The sequence below is a fragment of the Oncorhynchus mykiss genome, chromosome 13, assembly GCF_013265735.2.
Source record: "Oncorhynchus mykiss isolate Arlee chromosome 13, USDA_OmykA_1.1, whole genome shotgun sequence".
Classification (NCBI taxonomy): Eukaryota; Metazoa; Chordata; class Actinopteri; order Salmoniformes; family Salmonidae; genus Oncorhynchus; species Oncorhynchus mykiss.
The window spans coordinates 53,639,991-53,663,357 of NC_048577.1; the positions used below are offsets into that span (position 1 = coordinate 53,639,991).

Here is a 23,367-nt window from a genome sequence, read left to right on the forward strand (position 1 = left end):
CCAGTCCTGTCTGGTCCAGCGATGTTGGGTTTGCGCCCATAGGCGACGTTGTTGCCAATGATGTCTGGTGAGGACCTGCCTTACAACAGGCCTAAAAGCCCCCAGTCCAGCCTCTCTCAGCCTATTGCAGACAGTCTGAGCACTGATGGAGGGATTTTGCGTTCCTGGTGTAACTCGGGCAGTTGGTGTTGCCATCCTGTACCTGTCCCGCAGGTGTGATGTTCCGATGTACCGATCCTATGCAGGTGTTGTTACACGTGGTCTTCCACTGCGAGGACGACCAGCTGTCCATCCTGTCTCCCTGTAGTGCTGTCTTAGGCGTCTCACAGTACGGACATTGCAATTTATTGCCCTGGCCACATCTGCAGTCCTCATGCCTCCTTGCAGCATGCCTATGCCACATTCACGCAGATGAGCAGGGACCCTGGGAATCTTTCTTTTGGTGTTTTTCAGAGTCAGGAGAAAGGCCTCTTTAGTATCCTAAGTTTTCATAACTGGGACCTTAATTGCCTCCCATTCATTCCGCAGGTGCATGGTCATTAATTGTTTTTGGTTCATTGAACAAGCATAGGAAACAGTGTTTAAACCCTTTACAATGAAGATCTGTGAAGTTATTTGGATTTTTATGAATTATCTTTGAAAGACAGGGTCCTGAAAAAGGGACGTTTCTTTTTTTCCGAGTTTGTATTGCTTGCCTGTATGATCTAAGCTTTTACAGAACAACCCGAAATTGACACTAGAATATGCAGGAGACCCAACTTGGAAAAATTATATCCTGTGTGCTCATATTCACTCAATTGTAGGTCCCACTGGCTGACCAGGCAGAATGACATGAACACACATTCTAATGGTGGAAGAGGTCCTTAGCTGACTGTGTTATATGTTAAAATGTATTCATGTTTAAGGACTCTTGGAAGGTTAGTCCAAATGAGGACTAAAAGAGATCCTAGTAAAATGTATACCCATTTGAAGAGAAAAAAAGTTCTTAATTTGTTTAATAAGATTAGATTTTCTCAGAAGACCCCACACTATAGCCTTCATGGCATTTATGGCACACAAGGTATATTATTGCATTTCCCTGTTACCACACAGTCAGTCAATCACTGATTCAAGCACCACTCCACCACCTCCAATGGGCAATACATGTTAAACCTAAATAGACCCACATGGATATGTAGCTTTATTATTCACTACGTTCCTTGAATACATGAGTCACTGACACCCAGTTGATATGTGTTGATTTGTAATGTTTAGTCATCAAGGCCTTTTTTGCCCCTCTCTCTCTCGTCATAGTGGTTATTCTTAATAGCTGCTTTTGCTGTGCCATATTTTTGATAACGTGTTTGATCAAACTCCAGATCGATAAATATTCTTAACAAAAATATAAACATGCAACAATTTCAAAATGTTTACTTAGTTACAGTTCATAGAAGGAAATCAGTCAACTTAAATAAATTGACCCCCCAAACGATCCTACAGGTGAAGAAGCCGGATGTGAAAGTCCTGGCCTGACATGGTTACATGTGGTCTGCGGTTGAAAGGCTGGTTGGACAACTGCCAAATTCTTTAAAACGGAGGTGGCTTATGGTAGAGAAATTAACATTAAATTCTCTGGCAACAGCTCTGTTGGACATACCTGCAGTCAGCATGCCAATTGCACACTCCCTCAACTTGAGACATCTGTGGCATTGTGGTGTGTGACAAAACTGCACATTTTAGTGTGGACTTACTGCCCCCAGCAGAAGGTGCACCTGTGTAATGATCATGCTATTTAATCAGCTTCTTGATATGCCACACCTGTCAGGTGGATGAATTATCTTAGCAAATGAGAAATGCTCACTACCAGGGATGTAAACAAAATTGTGTGCACAATTTGAGAGAAATAAGCTTTTTGTGCATATGGAACATTTCTGGGATCTTTTATTTTAGCTCATGAAACATGTTGCGTTTATATTTTTGATATAAACAATACCCCCACAATTTTCCCCTCATTCTAACATACTTGGCTGCTACACTAGATGCAACATTTTTGCTGATGTAGCAGCGCCAACAGATTTTCAAGGCTCTTAGTCTCCCCCTGCAGCAGCTGGGCGGAATAACAAAGATATCATTACTCACATTCATCTTGGTGATCAAATCAGACTGCCATTACTGTAGATAGGCCATTTAATGAATTTACATCAAATATACAGAGAAATTGACAACAAAAAGCATAATTATTCCTGATACCTGTGTACAATTATTGTAGAACAAACTTTAACATGATTTGTTAACAAAAGATTATCGTTTACTGTGAGATGAAGTCATGGGCTTCATATCAGAACCAGGTTCCTTTTTCTGGAGTAAGCAGCCAGGCACAACCTGCCCAGGTTAAAATGTTAAATAACTGTTTCATTGTTTATGGTTTATTTATTTTCACAATTCATCCACGAAGGGTGTGTTGGCGAGGTGTCCGCTAGCTGCCATCGATTTCTTGCCGTCCACAAACTTTCTCGCAGCCTGGAAAAACAAAATACACTTATCACATTGTCCCTTATTCCCCTTGTGTCCCCAGCTGATCTGCTATAAATAAACGTAAATGTAGGATGCACACAGAAATCAGTCTTCAAAAATGTTATTCAGTTATTTTTTCCACTTTATTATTTACTTGGAGAATGGCATTCCGATCACTTTACCCAAACATTATATGGAGGTATAGTTTGGAAGATAGACATGGAGGGAAAGGAAGGATTTAGGGGCACATACAGACAGCAACCCCCATAGCCAAGGGGCAATATATTCACCTTAAATATTCACAGGCATACAAGGAGTGTACAAAACATTAGGAACGACTGTTCTTTCCATGATAGACTGAGCAGGTGAAAGCAATGATCACTTATTTATGTCACCTGTTAAATCCACTTCAATCAGTGTATATGAAGGAAAGGAGACAGGTTAAAGAAGGATTTTTAAGCCTTGAGACATGGATTGTGTATGCATGCCATTCAGAGGGTGAATGGGCAAGACAAAATATTTAAGAGCCTTTGAGCAGGATATGGTAGTAGGTGCCAGGCACACCAATTTAAGTGTCAAGAACTGAAACGCTGCTGTGTTTTTCACACTCAACAGTTTCGTGTGTATCAAGAATGGTCCACCACCCAAAGGACATCCAGCCAACTGACACAACTCTGGGAAGCATTGGAGTCAACATGGGCCAGCATCCCTGTGGAACGCTTGACACCTAGTGGAGTCCATGCCCGATGAATTGAAGCTGTTCTGAGGGCAAAGGGGGTGCAACTCAATATTAGGAAGGTGTTCCTAATGTTTTACACACACACACCTTAGCAAAATACATTAAAACTCAGTTTTTCACAATTCCTGACATATAATCCTAGTAAAAATTCCCTGTTTTAGGTCAGTTAGGATCACCACTATTTTAAGAATGTGAAATGTCAGAATAATAGTAGAGAGAATTATTTAAGCTTTTATTTCTTTCATCACATTCCCAGTGGGTCAGAAGTTTACATAGACTCAATTAGTATTTGGTAGTATTGCCTTTAAAATTGTTTAACTTTGGTCAAACATTTCAGGTAGCCTTCCACAAGCTTCCCACAATAAGTTGGGTGAATTTTGGCCCATTCCTCCTGACAGAGCGGATGTAACCGAGTCAGGTTTGTAGACCAGCTCGCTAGCACACGCTTTTTCAGTTCTGCACACAAATGTTCTATAGGATTGAGGTCAGGGCTTTGTGATGGCCATTCCAATACCTTGACTTGGTTGTCCGTAAGCCATTTAGCCACAACTTTGGAAGTATGCTTGGGGTCATTGTCCATTCTGAAGACCCATTTGCAACAAAGCTTTAACTTCCTGACTGATGTCTTGAGATGTTGCTTCAATATATCCACATAATTATCCATCCTCATGATGCCATCTATTTTGCGAAGAGCACCAGTCCCTCCTGAAGCAAAGCACCCCCACAAAATAATGCTGCCACCCCTGTGTTTCACGGTTGGGATGGTGTTCTTCGGCTTGCAAGCCTTCCCCTTTATCCTCCAAACATAACGATGGTCATTATGGCCAAACAGTTCTATTTTTGTTTTATCAGACCAGAGCACATTTCTCCAAAAAGTATGATCTTTGTCCCCATGTGCAGTTGCAAACCGTAGTCTGGCTTTATGGCGGTTTTGGAGCAGTGGCTTCTTCCTTGCTGAGCGCCCTTTCGGGTTATGTCAATATGGGACTTGTTTTACTGTGGATATAAATATTTTTGTATCCGTTTCCTCCAGCATCTTGACATGGTCCTTTGCTGCTGTTCTGGGATTGATTTGCACGTTTTGCACCAAAGTATGTTCATCTCTAGGAGACAGAACGAGTCTCCTTCCTGAGCGGTATGACGGCTGCGTGGTCCCATGGTGTTTATACTTGCGTACTATTGTTTGTACAGATGAACGTGGTACATTCAGGCGTTCGGAAATTACTCCCAAGGATGAACCAGACTTGTGGAGGTCTACAATTTATTTTCTGAGGTCTTGGCTGATGTCTTGATTTTCCCATGATGTCAAGCAAAGAGGCACTGAGTTTGAAGGTAGGCCTTGAAATACATCCACAGGTACACCTCCAATTGACTCAAATGATGTCAATTAGCCTATCAGAAGCTTCTAAAGCCATGCCTTTGTCATGCACAAAGTAGATGTCCTAACCGACTTGCCAAAACTATAGTTTGTTGACAAGAAATTTGTGGAGTTGTTGAAAAACGAGTTAATGACTCCAACTTAAATGTATGAAAACTTCCGACTTCAACTGTGTGTGTGTGTGTGTGTGTGTGTGTGTGTGTGTGTGTGTGTGTGTGTGTGTGTGTATACACATATATATACACACACACACACACACACACACACACATTTATTATGTCTTAGCCATGAAGGTCAATAATGCAGTAGTAACATAAGAACCTGATATATGTTGATAAGTGACTGTCCCTAACAGTGCCTGTCCCTCTGTACAGGTGATCAAAGCTGCCATCACCCAGGTGACAGGGGTTGTGAAGGGAGGCATGTCCGAGGATGATGTCACCAGAGCAAAGTGAGTTCACTAAACAACTTGGCTCATTAAGTGGACATGAAACTTGGTGCTGTCTCTGTGGTTTTATTTAACCTTTAACCAAGCCAGTCAGTTAATAACAAATTCTTATTTACATTGATGGCCTATAATACCTTCTTGCCCTAGCAGTAGTGAATGTTGAAGTGTACTCACGTTGACAACGTCTGCGTGGCTGACAGAGTCGATGCTCTGGGTAACTGTCTCTGGTGAGTGGTAGGCTCCGCTGGACAGAGCCTGGGCCCCCATCTCCTCCAGCAGGCCCTCGGAACTCTCCATGGACATCAGGTACTCGGCTTTCAACTGCTTCCTACCAGGTAAGAGGGGGAAAGGGTCAAAGGTCAAATCAGGGCAAGAAGTTATTTTAGGCCATCAATGTAAATAAGAATTTGTTACTAACTGACTGGCTTGGTTAAAGGTTAAATAAAACCACAGAGAGACAGCACCAAGTTTCATGTCCACTTAATGAGCCAAGTTGTTTAGTGAACTCACTTTGCTCTGGTGACATCGTCCTCGGACACGCCTCCCTTCGCAACCCCTGTCACCTGGGCGATGGCAGCTTTGATCACCTGTACAGAGGGACAGTCACTGTTAGGGACAGTCACTTATCAACATATATCAGGTTCTAACACGTTCTTATGTCACTACTGCATTATAGTGTGCTCACCTCTCCTGCGGAGTCGGCTTGGGCGATGGAGTAGACTCCAAAGAGTCCAGAGTCAGCGTATGTGGCATTGAAGGCTGTGGCCTGAATAGGAGACAGAGAAATAAGCATTAGATTAACTTCTGTACACAAGATAGTCCAAGATCATTGTGCTTTCTAACCTCTAAACCTTTATTTTTCTCTGTGCGTAATTTAGACAATCATACAATGAAAGCTGAAATTCTACATAACTGGAGTCATGTTGAATATCGATTTATATTGTAGTGACCACAAACAACACAGGAATAACTGTAGCAACAAACAGGGAAGTTACTCACATCGAAGGGCTGTGTGGTTGCATTGGCGATGCCCTGGCTCAGTTTGCTGGTGACGTTGGAGCCTCTCTTTACGTGTGGCCCGGCTCCCAGAACCCTTTGCAGCACACTAAAGGCATTGGCCTCTGCTGATCCAGTCACACCGCCCTCGCTGGCGATCAGCGAGTGGACCAGACCGGCCCCGTTCTGCACCCGCAGCTCACCTGCAGGGACACACAGTCACACACGGTTAACCACCATCAGGGTACGAACACACAACCCATCTTGGCTCACACACTGGGGTTGACTGAATCAGTGGCCCAGACTAGAGCTCAGCAGTTAGGCGTGCATTGCTTCTAAGGCTCTCTATGGGTCTTACCTCCGCGGTATACAGCCTTGGCCCCAGCAACTCCAGCCCCACTGCGGACACTGAGAAACTGCTCTCCTACCTGCCTCAGCACTGAGTGATTCACACCTGGGGAGAGACGGCACAGACAGGGGTCATGTCACTGGAAGACACACCAGAGAGCCAGCAGGAGACACACACACAGGTGGACTGTCATCACATAGACATCACATGCCCTCAGTTCAGTGTTTCACACAGGGGTACATACTAGGGCCGGGAATTGCCAGGGACCTCACGATATTATCACCATACTTAGGTGCTGAAGCGATATGTAGTGTCGTTCTATATGTATTGCGATTCGATACTGTGATTTTATTTCGATTCAATATATATTTTGCTCACCATATGTCTGCTGCCGAGGGATGAGAGAGCCATGAGAAAATGACTTCATCAGTAAGGGAAATATACTACATGGCTAAAAGTATGTGGACACCCCTTCAACTGAGTGGATTCGGCTACTTCAGCCACACCCGTTGCTGACAGGTGTAAAAATTGAGCACACAGTCATGCAATCGCCATAGACAAACATTGGCAGTAGAATGGCCTGTACTGAAGAGCTCAGTGACTTTCAACGTGGCACTGTCATAGGATGCCACCTTTCCAACAAGTCAGTTTCTCAAATTTCTGCCCTGCTAGAGCTACCCCAGTCAACTGTAAGTGCTGTTATTGTGAAGTGGAAATGTCTCGGAGCAACAACAGCTTAGCCGCGAAGTGGTAGGCCACACAAGTTCACGAAACGGGACTGCCGAGTGTCCTCGGGTTGTAACACTCACTACCGAGTTCCAAACTGCCTCTGGAAGCAACATCTACACAATAACTGCTCACCAGGAGCTTCATGAAATGGGTTTCCATGGCCAAGCAGCCTTACACAAGCTTAAGTTCATGCGTTGGCTGGAGTGGTGTAAAGCTTGCCGCCATTGGACTCTGGAGCAATGGAAACGTGTTCTCTGGAGTGATGAATCGCGCTTCACCATATGGCAGTCCGACAGACGAATCTGGGTTTGGAGGATGCCAGGAGAACACTACCTGCCCCAATGCACAGTACCAACTGTAAAGTTTGGAGGAGGAATAATGGTCTGGGGCTGTTTTTCATGGTTTGGGCCCCTTAGTTCCAGTGAAGGGAAATCTTAACGCTACAGCATACAATGACATTCCAAACGATTCTGTGCTTCCAACTTTGTGGTAACAGTTTGGGGAAGGCCCTTTCCTGTTTTTGCATGACAATGCCAACATGCACAAAGCGAGATCCATAAAGAAATAGTTTGTTGAGATCGGTGCGGAAGAACTTGAATGGCCTACACAGAGCCCTGACCTCAACCCCATCGAACACATTTGGGATGACTTGGAACGCCAACTGCAAGTCAGGCCTAATCGCCCAACATCAGTGTCCGACCTCACTAATGCTCGTGGCTTAATGGAAGCAAGTCCCCGCAGCAATGTTTCAACATCTAGTGGAAAGCCTTCCCAGAAGAGTCGAGGCTGTTATAGCAGCAAAGGGGGGACCAACTCCATATTATTAACCATGATTCTGGAATGAGATGTTCGACATGTAGTGTAAGTGCTGAAAACAAATTGGCTCCCTATTTAAAAAGAAGATGGAGAACAAGTTGGGGCAAGTACCGCAAAATCAATATTGCGATATTATCAAAACTATACGATATCGTCAAAAATAATCTCAATATGTAACTAGCAATTTATTTCCTATCACTTGTACATACCAGAGAGCAGTCATGTCACACACAAAGTGTGTCATACTGGAGCAGAACAGCTGACCTCTACTCCACATATCTTTAGACAGCCTTTAACTCTAGGGTTTGGACGGAGGCCAAAGGAAATGTGATGTGTACACAGTACGTACACACACAGAAGGAGAGTGTGTTTACGTCAGCCTAATTCAAAGGATATGACCCTTATTGTGACCAAATCAATAGGGTTGTTCCGATTCCCTACCCTTCTTCCTGAAGTGTGCACTTGCTCAATATCCCCTCAAGGATTTAAAAGTAATACATTGGCTAGAGTGAGTTTCCACCATATTCCTTTTCAATCCATGAGGGGCTGCACACTTCAGGAAAAAGGTAGGGCAAGGAATCAGAACAGCCCCGGAGACATGCTGAAGGAGCTGCAACATGTTAAAAGGAGAACCCAGGGTGCCATTGGATCAAAAAGACTAACAGCCAGACACACTCACCTAGTCCTACAAGAGCCATTCTGGCACTGGTGAAATTGTTCTGGACAAAGGACTGCAGCTAAGGGGAATAAGGAAGTAGGAGAGAGTTTAAGAGAGAGCTAAGCTGTGACAAACACAAGGTAGCACTATAGTGAAAAACACAGCTATTAACAGTCTTACCTGTTCACCACTGACTTTGCCAACCATGTAGTCAGGACAGTACAGGGAGTTGGATAGAGCGTTTTTGTAAGCAGCTTCATGCAACTTCTCAATGACACCTTCAGAGAAATAAACCCCATAACAAAATACTTCAGTCAGTGTGTTGGCAAGGAGAACTAATAACAGGATGCTAGACAAATGACTATAGACCCAATTTTTTTTTTTTTTTTTTTTTTATTTTTTTTTTTTTTTTAAATCGGCAGCATACAAATATATACTAAACCAAAATGCTACTGGTAATTGAATAAAACATTAATTCAACAAGGACCAATCGTGCTGAACAAGTAAAGTGAATAGAGGGGAAGTGTTGCTGACCTATCTGTGAACACTGGTGGGCCAGGGCCCGGTCTACCTTGACCCTGGAGGTCAGGTCGTCCACCTCCCATGGCCGGAACTCTGGGGTCATGGTCACGTTGATCAGGTACTCAATCACTGTGTCTCTGAGGAGAAGGATGGACGTTGGATGGGCAGACAAACATATGGACACACACAGACAATGCAACAGTCATAACTCTCAACATACAGTGGCAAGAAAAAGTATGTGAACCCTCTGGAAATACCTGGATTTCTGCATAAATTGGTCATCAAATTTGATCTGATCTTCATCTAAGTCACAACAATAGACAAACACAGTCTGCTTAAACTAATAACAAACAATTAGAAGTTTTCATGTCTTTATTGAACACACTGTGTAAACATTCACAGTGCAGGGTGGGAAAAGTATGTGAACCCTTGGATTTAATAACTGGTTGACCCTCCTTTGGCAGCAATAACCTCAAACAAACATTTTCTGTACAGTCGTGGCCAAAAGTTGAGAATGACACATGTATATTAATTTTAACAAAGTCTGCTGCCTCAGTTTGTATGATGGCAATTTGCATAAACTCCAGAATGTTATGAAGAGTGATCAGATGAATTGCAATTAATTGCAAAGTCTTTGCCATGCAAATTAACTGAATCCCCAAAAAACAATTTCCACTGCATTTCAGCCCTGACACAAAAGGACCAGCTGACATGTCAGTGATTCTCTCGTTAACACAGGTGTGAGTGTTGACGAGGACAAGGCTGGAGATCACTCTGTCATGTTGATTGAGATTGAATAACAGACTGGAAGCTTCAAAAGGAGGGTGGTGCTTGGAATCATTTTTCTTCCTCTGTCAACCATGGTTACCTCCAAGGAAACACGTGCCGTCACCATAGCTTTGCACAAAAAGGTCTTCACGGCAAGGATATTGCAGCTAGTAAGATTGATCCGATAAATAGTTGATTTAGGTGCATCAAGAACTTCAAGGAGAGCGGTTCAATTGTTGTGAAGAATGCTTCAGGGCGCCCAAGAAAGTCCAGCAAGCGCCAGGACCGTCTCCTAAAGTTGATTCAGCTGTGGGATCAGGGCACCACCAGTACAGAGCTTGCTCAGGAATGGCAGCAGGCAGGTGTGAGTGCATCTGCACGCACAGTGAGGCAAAGACTTTTGGAGGATGGCCTGGTGTCAAGGGCAGCAAAGAAGCCACTTCTCTCCAGGAAAAACATCAGACTGACAGACTGATATTCTGCGAAAAGGTACAGGGATTGGACTGCTGAGGACTGGGGTCATTTTCTCTGATGAATCCCCTTTCCGATTGTTTGGGGCATCCGGAAAAAAGCTTGTCTGGAGAAGACAAGGCGAGCGCTACCATCAGTCCTGGGTCATGCCAACAGTAAAGCATCCTGAGACCATTCATGTGTGGGGTTGCTTTTCAGCCAAGGAAGTGGGCTCACTCACAATTTTGCCTAAGAACACAGCCATGAATAAAGAAAGGTACCAACACATCCTCCGAGGGCAACTTCTCCCAACCATCCAGGAACAGTTTGGTGACGAACAATGCCTTTTCCAGCATGATGGAGCACCTTGCCACAAGGCAAAAGTGATAACTAAGTGGCTCGGGGAACAACACATCAATATTTTGGGTCCATGGCCAGGAAACTCCCCAGACCTTAATCCCTCAAGAGGCGGGTGGACAAACAAAAACCCACAAATTCTGACAAAGTCCAAGCATTGATTATGCAAGAATGGGCTGCCTTTGTTGATTTACTTGTGTGTTTTGGGTCGTTGTCCTGTTGCGTCACCCAACTTCTGTTGAGCTTCAATTGGCTGACAGCCTAATCTCCTGCAAAATGTCTTGATAAACTTGGGAATTCATTTTTCCGTCGATTTTAGCAAGCTGTCCAGGCCCTGAGGCAGCAAAGCAGCCTCAAACCATGATGCTCCCTCCACCATACTTTACAGTTGGGATGAGGTTTTGGTGTTGGTGTGCTGTGACTTTTTTTTCTCCAAAGTGTTGTGTGTTCCTTCCAAACAACTGTAGTTTCATCTGTCCACAGAATATTTTGCCAGTAGCGCTGTGGAACATCCAGGTGCACTTTTGCAAACTTCAGATGTGCAGCAGTGTTTTTTTGGACAGCAGTGGCTTCTTCCGTGGTGTCCTCCCATGAACACCATTCTTGTTTAGTGTTTTATGTATCATAGACTCAGAGATTCTGTAAGTCTTTAGCTGACACTCTAGCATTCTTCTTAATTAACCTCATTGAGCATTTTGCGCTGTGCTCTTGCAGTCATCTTTGCAGGACGGCCACTCCGAGGGAGAGTAACAACAGTGCTGAACTTTTATAGACAATTTGTCTTACCGTGGACTGATGAACATCAAGGCTTTTAGAGATACTTTTGTAACCCTTTCCAGCTTTATGTAAGTCTAACCATTTTTCTGAGATCTCTTTTGTTCGAGGCATGGTTCACATCAGGTGATGCTTCTTGTGAATAGCAAACTCAAATTTTGTGAGTGGTTTTTATAGGGCAAGGTAGCTCTAACCAACATCTCCAATCTCATCTCATTGATTGGACTCCAGGTTAGCTGACTGCTGACTCCTATTAACTTTTGGAGAAGTCATTAACCTAGGGGTTCACATACTTTTTCCACCCTACACTGAATGTTTAATTTATGTATTCAATATAGACAAGAAAAATACAATAATTTGTGTGTTATTAGTTTAAGCACACTACGTTTGTCTATTGTTGTGACTTAGATGAAGATCAGATCAAATTTGATGACCAATTTATGCAGAAATCCAGGTAATTCCAAAGGATTCACATACTGTTTCTTGCCACTGTAGATGATGAATCAAGATGATCTCAAGTGGCCCTATGGGAAGCCTCTATGATAAATAGGTAAGAAACACAGGAGCTAATTACACCATGAATCAACCCTGTCCTCGCATACAACGTGTCCGTAATTCAAGTTCTCATCCATCAATTCAACACCAAAGTAAACCCACACACTTTGAGGGAGTCTGGCTGCGGTAGTAAGGGTACTTACAAGTGGTCTCTCAAACACTCCACAGAGTAAACCATGGTCTCCCTCGATGACGTTACGCTGCGGACATACAGAAAACAGACATGTTAGCTACATCCTCCAGACTAGACTAGCTATGATGCACATTGCTTTGGAATGAGGTGAAAATAGGAACATTCTTGTGCTGTGTGTGCAGATTGGCATTTACTGGGATGATTCATGTACTGGAGGCAGCTCTACAGGGTGGTCACTAGCTGGCACAGCCACAATGTCATAAAATCTGATTTTAAACCTAAACTTAACCATACTGCTAACCTTAAATTGAGGCAGAATTTTTTTTTTGTTTTCATAACTTTGTTTACGATATAGCCAATTTTGACTTTGCAGCTGGCCCATCTAGCTTTGCCCCCAGGACATGATTCATCCCAATAAATGTCAACCTGCATGTGACTCTGTGCTTCTCTCATCTTGTTCATTCTGCTCTATCCTAAAACGTGAGCCCCCTGTTGACTCGAGGGCAACTGTATGTGTGTGCATCTATAATATAGTGAAGCTATAGCTTGTGTGAGGTATGGGTGTTGAAGTTGGTGTTAACGTTTCACTGCCTCCTACATTTACGTTTATTTACGGCAAGTCAGGCGGGGACACAGGAGGAATAAGGGAAAAGGAGGGAAGGGGTACACAACACAAGTGTATAATATAATAATAATATTCCATTTAGCAGACGCTTTTATCCAAAGCGACTTATAGTCATGCGTACATACATTTTACTTATGGTTGGCCCAGAGAATTGAACCCACAACCCTGGCGGTACAAGCACCATGCTCTACCAACTGAGCCATACAGGGTAACAGAGGGTATATTGTAGCATACACTCTGTATGTGGTGATAGGAAACAGTATAATGTATACTCTGCATGAGGACAAAAATGGGGTTAGGGGACAGGGAGGGAGGGGACATAGTGCTGTACTCTCCATACTCACTGACCTCAGACTACCCCCCACTGCCTCCACACCACGACAGATCCTGAACGCAGACGCTCCCTTAGTAGTCTGAAAAACAACAGTGACAGTGTTCATTCATTAACTTAAGGACTTAAAAAAAAACAGTGTAGTTGTGATGGAAATTGCCCTTATTGTTGAAGTCATTCACAAGTCAAAGAGATCAATCCATTCATAAAACCACTGGGACTTACCAGATTGGCTGCCAACCGCAGGACATGACTGACTCCCTGGTTCTCCACAGTCTCATAACGAGTGCCTGCTTTAACAAACACACCCACACTGGACACGGGAGAGTAGTTCTCCAATGACGCAATCACTAGACCGTTGGGCAGCTTGGACACCTAATAGAGAATACAGGGAGGGAGAGTCATGATGTCACAGCTGGAACACACGTGAGACTGGCAGCATTGTTGTTTTGGAAACTGCAGAGTGAGTAAGAGAGTAAACATTCCATTCTGTTCAACTGAGGTAAAGTTCTTGTGATCAACTACACAACCAAAAGTTCATTTTCCAATATGGAGGGAAAAATATGTCTACACAGTAAGTAAAAGTGTGTGCATGGTAGTACCTAAAACAAGTCTACACATGAACATAATCACAATGCTTAGCCATAGAGTAGAGCACATCCTCATCCCTGACACACCATGCAAGGACCCACCAAGAAAAACTCCACACCCCAGTTTGGGCTACAACTAGGGCCCAGAGTTTTTCCTGTGATCCCATGTGAAAACTTCTTGGCCTCTATGACATACCTGTACACTCTGGGGAGGCAGGGCCGCCCCAGCCTTCAGGCCAGCCAAGGGCTCAGTGAGGACATCACTCCTCCTGGCTGCATAGCATCGTATCTGGGGAGGGAAATGATAAAAGAAATCATGTCAACAAACACTCACCAGCACTTCCTCAGCTTGGGAATTACAATATGATACACTATTCAGTTCATGTGGAGGGATCTAGATTTCCTTCTGTCCTCAAATGACCCCAGTCAAATGACTTCTAATGACCATAATAACAGGTTTTGTTTAGGAGGATGTTTTGTGATATGAGCAGCTTCCTCTAGACCTAAAGATGGGAGATGAATTCTGAGCCTGGTCTAGACTAGAGCAGTGGGTATGCTTGATGATATTTAGTCCACTCTGAGGGTAGACTCACTGGGTGCCAGGCCAACCTGAAATGTGTAGTATGTTAAGCCGCCTTCTTATTTGTCCTTCCAAGAAGACACATCATACATTGGCTGTAGCACCTTGGTTAAGATGAGGGTGAGGTGTAGGGAAACTCAATCAGTAGTAAGGCTATATCCTAAAGACCTGATAAGATCCAACCCCCAGTCAAACATCTAATGTCAGAAGAGATTATGGTGTCTGCTTGTACAGACAACTCTACAACAATATGAAAGAGAGAAATAGAAGCTACTCATTTTTTTTGCAGTCATACAGATAATTTTCCACATTAAAGCATTTCATGTTATTTCCACAGAAATGACCAAAACAGGTGTCTTCAACCTTTTCTGGCATGAGAGCTACATAAGTGTAATTGCCAGCTACTCATTTTTCTCTAGCATTCAAATAGGCCCACTTTTCTTCTCTTCTCCAGTTTCTTATTGAACTACTTACTCTTGTACACTATGTTTTCTGTTTTATTTTTCCTGGTTTTAGATGTTTAAGTTTCACTTTCAAAAGTATAATTGTTCATAGAAAAACAACGAAATTGGATGTTCTGAGTCCATGTCAACGGTTAAATCACATCAGAAAACATTTTTTTTAGGTATGTAAAAATGTATTTTTTTGTGTAATTACCCTTAAATTGCGCATTTGGCCATTTATTTGCGTATCTAGTGAGTGGGGAAAGTGCTAGGATGGTGAGATGGCGGAAGCAGAAGTGTCGATTAAAGCGCGTCGAGTACAGTTAGCGTGAAAGATTAGTGGACAACAGTGAAGAATAGAACAAGAATGGAACAAAATGGGTTTAAGTTGTGGAAAATTAGTCTAATGTATCGTTCCTTGTTGGAGTACGTTTTTTGGATAAAGATGTTTATTTTGGAAACCCTTTTGAAGTCACGAGGATGGTGAAGGCGGCGTTGGGAAAAGTGGATGCAGTCAAAGTAACCAGAAGTGGTATGGTGTTGATATTATGGGTATCTAAAGAGCAAAAGGAGTGTGCATTGAGGCTCGCGAAAATAACGACGCATGAAGTGAACAGCTTTGATTTTCGGAGCAGGGCACCGGTAAAATGTTATTTCTGGCGTCCTATTGGACATTGATAATCATTATGTTAGGCCAAAAATTCCAGGAGTAGTTAATACGTCGCTAGACACATATGGAGAATGGGGAAAATGAACAGTTTCTGTATTATTGTTTAATTAGTATATACCACCCTAAGATACGCCGTAACAGCGTTCGTCCAAAACCCGATGCAATGCAAGAGGTGTAAAAAGGTTGGCCATGTGTCAAGTCTTTGCAGAAGGAAGGAATCTTATTTAAGAGTCTTAATGTAAAATGTTGTAACTGTGGTGGGGATCGTATTTCCGAATTCCCTGAGTGCCCTGTTAGGGTGAAAGAGGTTGAGGTGTCAAAGATCAGGGATGTAGTCGGTAAAGAGCTTTGAAGGGGCAAGAGGCCACTGTTCTGAAGAAGATATGGAGGTGGATATGCCACAACCAGTTGCAAACGTTGAATACACTTATTGTGAAAAAGGTGTATTTTGTAGCATTTATAGCCACAGTTATTAATTGTAATGCACAAGTGTCCAAGAAGCTGGACATCATATCTGCAGCCGATAAGTTTTTGGGCCTCCAAGACTTAATGGCAGAAGCACTGCAAGGACTACTGTCACCGGGATATGTCCCACCATCACAGGATCCTTCTGAGCCTGTGTAGGGGCCGGCTTAAAACAGAAAAGCTTTAGTTTAATTAACATTTCGTTAGATAGTTTGAATGCATTTTTTTAAAATGTATTTTTTACCCCATTTTTTTTCTCCTTCCTTTTTAGAGCCTTATTATCATCAACTTGTAGTGTAGGTGGCGGAATGCACATATAATTGATGCGAACGCCATTATACCAGAGAAGAAGCACCAAGTTTGCAGTTAACATTTAATTGATGTTTTGGGGAAACTGTCAACCCACAAAATGGTTATCATATCAACACATAGTGTGATGGATAAACGCGCGCACCACACAGACAAATGCAATATTGCTGGAAATTAATAGGCAGATAGTGTTAGGTTTGGCTTTTTAAGCCAATAGTGGCTAACCAGGAGTTGGATCATGTCAATGTTGCGTTGATTAGATAGTAACTGGGAGCTTGCTGTGTCTGATACTTGATAAATTGCATGTATTTTCAGAATTGTTTGGCGAGCTTCTCGTAGGTGGGCTGCGAGCTAATCGACCTGTTGGAGACCTCTGACCTAAACTAATCTGGAACCTGATATCTGAAAAGCTGATAAACTCAGCAAAAAAAAGAAACGTCCCTTTTTCAGGACCCTGTCTTTCAAAGACAATTAGTAAAAATCCAAATAACATCACAGATCTTCATTGTAAAGGGTTTAAACACTGTTTCCCATGCTTGTTCAATGAACCATAAACAATTAGTGAACATGCGCCTGTGGAACGGTTGTTAAGACACTAACAGCTTACAGACGGTAGGCAATTAAGGTCACAGTTATGAAATCTTAGGACACTAAAGAGGCCTTTCTACTGATACTGGAAAAACAACAAAGATGTCCAGGGTCCCTGCTCATCTGTGTGAACGTGCCTAGGCATGCTGCAAGGAGGCCTGAGGACTGCAGATGTGGCCAGGGCAATAAATAGCCATGTCCGTACTGTGAGACGCATAAGACAGTGCTACAGAGAGACAGGATGGACAGCTGGTCGTCCTCACAGTGGCAGACCACGTGTAACACCTGCACAGGATCGGTACATACAAACATCACACCTGCGGGACAGGTACAGGATGGCAACAACAACTGCCCGAGTTACACCAGGAACGCACAATCCCTCCATCAGTGCTCAGACTGTCCGCAATAGGTTGAGAGAGGCTGGATTGAGGGCTTGTAGGCCTGTTGTAAGGCAGACATCACTGGCGACCACATCACTTATAGGCACAAACCTACCATCGCTGGACCAGACAGGACTGGCAAAAAGTTGCGGTTTTGTCTCACCGGGGTGATGGTCGGATCTGCGTTTATCGTCGAAGGAATGAGTGTTACGCCGAGGCGTGTACTCTGGAGTGGCATCGACTTGGAGGTGGAGGGTCCGTCATGGTCTGGGGCATTGTGTCACAGAATCATCGGGCTTGTTATTGCAGGCAATCTCACCACTGTGCATTACAGGGATGACATCCTCCTCCCTCATGTTATACCCTTCCTGCAGGCTCATCCTGACATGACCCTCCAGCATGACAATGCCACCAGCCATACTGCTTGTTCTGTGCATGATTTCCTGCAAGACAGGAATGTCAGTGTTCTGCCATGGCCAGCGAAGAGCCCGGATCTCAATCCCATTGAGCACGCCTGGGACCTGTTCGATCGGAGGTCGAGATCTCACTGCAAGAACTGGCACCAGACATCACTGGCGACCACATCACTTATAGGCACAAACCTACCATCGCTGGTGTCTGGAACTTGTTCAGTTTGTGTCTGTTGTTGAATCTTGTGTAAATTTGTATTAACATATGTTAAGTTTGCAGAAAATAAACAGTTGAAAGTGAGAGGACGTTTCTTTTTTTGCTGAGTTTGTCAGCTAAGCCTATCTGCAGACAGCTGAGCTAGACACCAAACACTTGGCTGCCACTGCGAATTCTGTCTGAGTAGTCTACATTAAAACATCTCAATACTGATGCTTTGGATGTCAAGCATTAGCAAGTAGCACTGGGAATTCTGCAGCACACTCCAGATATACTATAATACATTGTTCAAAAACAGGATAATATCGAAACATTAACTTGTCAAGCTTCCTAGAAATCAACAGTATACTAGATAATACGGGAGAAAGCCGGTGGCTTATTGTCAGACCTTCGTAGCTAAAACTGCCAGATACTTAATCCCATCACTACCAATCAACATTGCAATGAGGTTACTTGATCGGTGAATTGAGACTGACTGCTCCATGGCATGTCACCTGGCTTGGATTGTCAGTGCGGGATTGATCTGAAAACCAGCAGAACCGCAATGACCTTCAGTGGGTTGAGCTGGATGGAACCATGGGGTACGTGACAGCTAGCTAGCAATACAGCCTGCCAGCGATTCGCCAGTAGAGAACATGCCATTGTAAAATGTAGTACATAGCCTCATTTGTAAGTAAGAATGGCTATTATAGGTTCATGAAACCGACTGGATACATTCTCGGTCAAGATTATAGAAGTAAGCGCGCCTAGCTAACTTTAACTACGGTAACCGACAGGCTAATTAACCATCCGTTTCCACTAGCCAACCTTGGCAACTTAGCCGGCGAGTCCGCGGGTGGGTTCCAATTGACTCCCCAACGGAAAGAATGCACGAAACCTCATGATACATCGTTATAAAATACACGTTTAATAGGATAGAGTAACGAGACTCACGGAGAATTTATTTAGAGTTCGGATCCCTTTCATGACTCCCGTTTCTCTCCTTCAGCAGCAGTAAAATACAGATATGGACGCGCTGACGTCCTACCCAGAATGCACCGCTCTTCACAGCCAATCCAAAAATGGTAAAAAGATTCGTCAAGCTATTTAACTTTAAAGGGTCAATCGGTAGTTGAAACAATACTGTTTTGGTAAAAATCTGAGGGATGAGCCTGGAGAAATGTTACCACTTAAATGCATAGACAGAGCTATGGATGCAAGGACTGACCATCCATGATATCCAAGTTAAAGTTGTAACCATGGTTTGAGGCTATACAATGCAGAGGAGGCTGGTGGGAGGAGCGGGCTCATTGTAATGGATGGAATGGAATTAATGGAACGGAGTAAAACATGTGGTTTCCATGTGTTTACCGTTCCAGTATTCCATTCCAGCCATTACAATGAGCCCATCATCCTATAGCTCCTTCCACCAGCCTCCACTGATAGTGTTTGTTTACATTAACCTTGTTTACAACCAATGGAATAACACAAGCTAATATTTTGGGTTCTGATGAGGTATGACTAATGACATTGTGTACAATAGTTGTATCAATGGGTATATACCATTAATTTATAAGTGTAAAATGGATGTAGCAACTGCAGATTGCCCATTTAACAAGATTAACATTTTTCAGATTCAGAAATTGTATGGACAGGCTGAGTCGACTGTAATGCATTTTCATAACTTTGTAACTTTTGCCATAAGGGTATGTGTTAAATACACTACAATAAAACAAAACAGTTGTGGTGACTGAAGGAGAAACAGCTCAGCTGAAGAGAGGGCAGGTCTGGTGTGATCAACTGGGTTTGTCATCAAACCCACCACAAGACTGTCTTAGCCCACTGAGCTAAAGCCTATGCATTAGCTTGGCGAACAAGTCTTCAGGTCTCATGCAAGGTTACTCACACAAGTGAGTGACTGCAAATGGATTTGAACCCATCTGCGCAATACAAGACTGGTATTCTATTCTAAAAGCCTAGGCGGTATTTAATAATGCAAGTCTTTGTGTCTTGCAGCCATCAGCTGTTGGATTTTGAAATTTGAGGTATGGGGATTCTTACTGACTTTAAAAAAACTATCCCTAAATTCATTACAACAGCTGAGAGTTTCATATCTCGATAGAATACTATTTCTACAGCGTGATTAAAGTCCCTCCTCCCGGGTCACCAGTAGCTTCCACCATAGACAATCGGTACATAACTAATGCCGTGGAGAAAGAGAGAGGTGAATTTAAGTCAGCCTGGTTAAGTGGAAATGGTACATTGCTAATATTTAGTGGTATCCAGGCTCAGCAAGGGAAGATTCTGCAAATGGAAAAGCTTAATGGGAAGAAGATTAAAAGCCATGTACCTGGTGCTTATTCTAGGTTGAGGGGAGTCATCACTGGGGTCCCAATATATATGTCCACAGCACCTGAGATTAGTGCCACCTTAATTGGGGAGGACAGGCTCGTGGTAATGGCTGGTGCAGAATAAGTGGAATTTATCAAATACTTCAAACACATTATTTCCATGTGTTTGATGCCATTCCATTCGCTCCGTTCCAACCATTATTATGGGCCGTCCTCCCTTCAGCAGCCTCCACTGGTCCACAGATGTGAAGGGAAGCAGAGTGATTAAGGATGGTGTTCTTGGGGTTGTACTCATCCTTCTTCCTCCAAACACAGCAAGTGGAGTTCAGACCAAAAAGCCCTATTTTTGTCTCAGACCACATGACCTTCTCCCGTTCCTCCTCTGGATCATCCAGATGGTCATTGGCAAACTTCAGACGGGCCTGGACATGCGCTGGCTTGAGCAGGGGGACCTTGCGTGCGCTGCAGGATTTTAATCCATGACGGCATAGTGTGTTACTAATGGTTTTCTTTGAGACTGTGGTCCCAGCTCTCTTCAGGTCATTGACCAGGTCTTGCCGTGTAGTTCTGGGCTGATCCCTCACCTTCCTCATGATCATTGATGCCCCACAAGGTGAGATCTTGCATGGAGCCCCAGACCGAGGGTGATTGACCGTCATCTTGAACTTATTCCATTTTCTAATAATTGCGCCAACAGTTGTTGTCTTCTCACCAAGCTGCTTGCCTATTGTCCTGTAGCCCATCCCAGCCTTGAGCAGGTCTACAATTTTATCCCTGATGTCCTTACACAGCTCTCTGGTCTTGGCCATTGTGGAGAGGTTGGAGTCTGTTTGATTGAGTGTGTGGACAGGTGTCTTTTATACAGGTAACGAGTGGAGAACAGGAGGGCTTCTTAAAGAAAAACTAACAGGTCTGTGAGAGCCGAAATTCTTACTCGTTGGTAGGTGATCAAATACTTATGTCATGCAATAAAATGCAAATTAATTCCTTAAAAATCAAACAATGTGATTTTCTGGATGTTTGTTTTAGATACTGTCTCTCACAGTTGAAGTGTACCTATGATAAAAATGACATACCTCTACATGCTTTGTAAGTAGGAAAACCTGCAAAATCGGCAGTGTATCAAATATTTGTTCTCCCCACTGTATATATATATCCTGTCACCATATATATATATATATATATATATATCTCCATATGTAAATATGTTATTGGAACTGACCTTTTAAATATTTCCTGTATATTTCTCATTATTTTATTTCTAGTAATACATTGATTATTGCATTCTGGGGGTTTGAGTTTGTAAGAAAGGCATTTCACTGTGCATGTGAGGTTAGGAGCTAGACAGTAGCAAGTTAATGTGTTTGGGGGAAGACCAGCAATTCATCCAGACCAGTAATGCGATCGACATGCCTCTGAAATAGTACCACCTAACAGCTTCAGAATTGTCACTCTCTAACATCTGCTCGCCCTCTCTCCCCCAGCCACTAAAACACTTAACCGCGGTATTGCTGAGTTCATTGTGATGGCCACAGACACAGAGCCCCTGGAAATCATCCTCCACCTGCCACTGCTCTGCGAGGACAAGAACGTGCCCTATGTGTTTGTGCGCTCCAAGCAGGCCCTGGGACGCGCCTGTGGGGTCTCACGCCCAGTCATTGCCACTTCGGTCACCATCAAGGAGGGCTCGCAGCTCAAGCCCCAGATCCAGTCTACCCAGATGGCCATTGAGAGACTGCTGGTGTGAGAAGAGAGCTCGGGATGGGGGTTGTAGGGTTAATGGGACACCACCTGCTTTAGTCATTCAGATTTTTGTAAATGGGACAGACTATGATTTAATGTTGTCCTGCTTTGTTTCATGTCCTGTCAGACTTATGTACAGAAGATTCTATTTTGTAGGGCTATGTCCATTTTGAAATGTTGGGACAGAATAGGTATATCTGAAGCGTTGGAACAAAAATGGCTTAACTTGTTTTTAACATTACTATGTTGTAAATGTGGTAATTCTATATAGAGTATACGGGATGTCAAACCAAGCATAGTAGAATCATAGCAACTACACTTAGCTTTCCTTATGTTGACCTTTTTCCTTCATTTGGTGCAGTTAAAGGTGGACATGTTCATTCCAGTATTTGTAGTGTTTCATTTGGGAAACATTCCTAAATTGGTTTTAAATTATAATTTGATTACCACCTACACAGTGACTTGCCCAATGTATTTAATGTATAATTATGGAAGACCCTGTTCAAGTTTCAGCATTGTAATCAATGGAACCTCTATGGGCAGATGGATGCATGTATGACACTGGACACTTGGGTAAAAGCCATGTGGTAAAATGGGTTTAGATCCTGGCATCTATAGGGGGACAAGATTAGGTTGAGATCCTGGCATCTATAGGGGAACAAGATTAGGTTGAGATCCTGGCATCTATAGGGGGACAAGATTAGGTAGAGATCCTGGCATCTATAGGGGGACAAGATTAGGTTGAGATGTGTCAAGATCCTGGCATCTATAGGGGGACAAGATTAGGTAGAGACGTGTTGAGATCCTGGCATCTGTAGGGGGACAAGATTAGGTAGAGATCCTGGCATCTAGGGGGACAAGATTAGGTTGAGATCCTGGCATCTAGGGGGACAAGATTAGGTTGAGATCCTGGCATCTATAGGGGGACAAGATTAGGTAGAGATCCTGGCATCTAGGGGGACAAGATTAGGTTGAGATCCTGGCATCTAGGGGGACAAGATTAGGTTGAGATCCTGGCATCTATAGGGGGACAAGATTAGGTAGAGATCCTGGCATCTAGGGGGACAAGATTAGGTTGAGATCCTGGCATCTATAGGGGGACAAGATTAGGTAGAGATGTGTTGAGATCCTGGCATCTATAGGGGGACAAGATTAGGTAGAGATCCTGGCATCTATAGGGGGACAAGATTAGGTTGAGATGTGTTGAGATCCTGGCATCTACAGGGGGACAAGATTAGGTAGAGATCCTGGCATCTATAGGGGGACAAGATTAGGTAGAGATCCTGGCATCTATAGGGGGACAAGATTAGGTAGAGATGTGTTGAGATCCTGGCATCTATAGGGGGACAAGATTAGGTAGAGATCCTGGCATCTATAGGGGGACAAGATTAGGTAGAGATCCTGGCATCTATAGGGGGACAAGATTAGGTTGAGATGTGTTTAGATCCTGGTATCTGTAGGGGGACAAGATTAGGTAGAGATCCTGGCATCTATAGGGGGACAAGATTAGGTAGAGATCCT

At 43.4% G+C, this 23,367-nt stretch overlaps 2 protein-coding genes across 2 annotated transcripts; one reads left to right on the forward strand and one right to left on the reverse strand.

Moving 5' to 3' along the window:
• Positions 1-1,903: 1,903 nt before the first annotated feature.
• On the reverse strand, positions 1,904-18,836 carry LOC110486787 (cytochrome b-c1 complex subunit 2, mitochondrial). The gene is made up of 14 exons (XM_036941505.1): positions 18,707-18,836; positions 13,908-14,000; positions 13,347-13,496; positions 13,139-13,203; positions 12,176-12,232; positions 9,141-9,265; positions 8,787-8,884; positions 8,628-8,685; positions 6,413-6,508; positions 6,058-6,257; positions 5,744-5,824; positions 5,569-5,645; positions 5,233-5,386; positions 1,904-2,499 (listed from the first exon to the last, which is right to left on the reverse strand). The coding sequence occupies exons 1-14, from the start codon at positions 18,737-18,739 to the stop codon at positions 2,416-2,418; spliced, it is 1,371 nt and encodes a 456-aa protein (XP_036797400.1). The 5' UTR covers positions 18,740-18,836; the 3' UTR covers positions 1,904-2,415.
• LOC110515633 (NHP2-like protein 1) lies at positions 18,780-22,231 on the forward strand. Its single transcript, XM_036939766.1, has 2 exons — positions 18,780-18,837; positions 21,588-22,231. Exons 1-2 carry the CDS (start codon positions 18,780-18,782, stop codon positions 21,848-21,850), a joined length of 321 nt encoding a protein of 106 aa, XP_036795661.1. The 3' UTR covers positions 21,851-22,231.
• The last annotated feature ends 1,136 nt before the right edge of the window (positions 22,232-23,367 follow it).

Coding starts and splice junctions, on each gene's coding strand:
- LOC110486787 (XM_036941505.1), bottom strand. CDS start 18,739: ATGAAAGGGATCCGAACTCTAAATAAATTCTCC. Junction 13,204..13,346: donor TGCGGTTGGCAGCCAATCTG/GTAAGTCCCAGT, acceptor GTTGTTTTTCAG/ACTACTAAGGGAGCGTCTGC. Junction 12,233..13,138: donor GCAGTGGGGGGTAGTCTGAG/GTCAGTGAGTAT, acceptor GTATGTCCGCAG/CGTAACGTCATCGAGGGAGA.
- LOC110515633 (XM_036939766.1), top strand. CDS start 18,780: ATGGACGCGCTGACGTCCTACCCAGAATGCACCGCTCTTCACAGCCAA. Junction 18,838..21,587: donor TCACAGCCAATCCAAAAATG/GTAAAAAGATTC, acceptor TCTCTCCCCCAG/CCACTAAAACACTTAACCGC.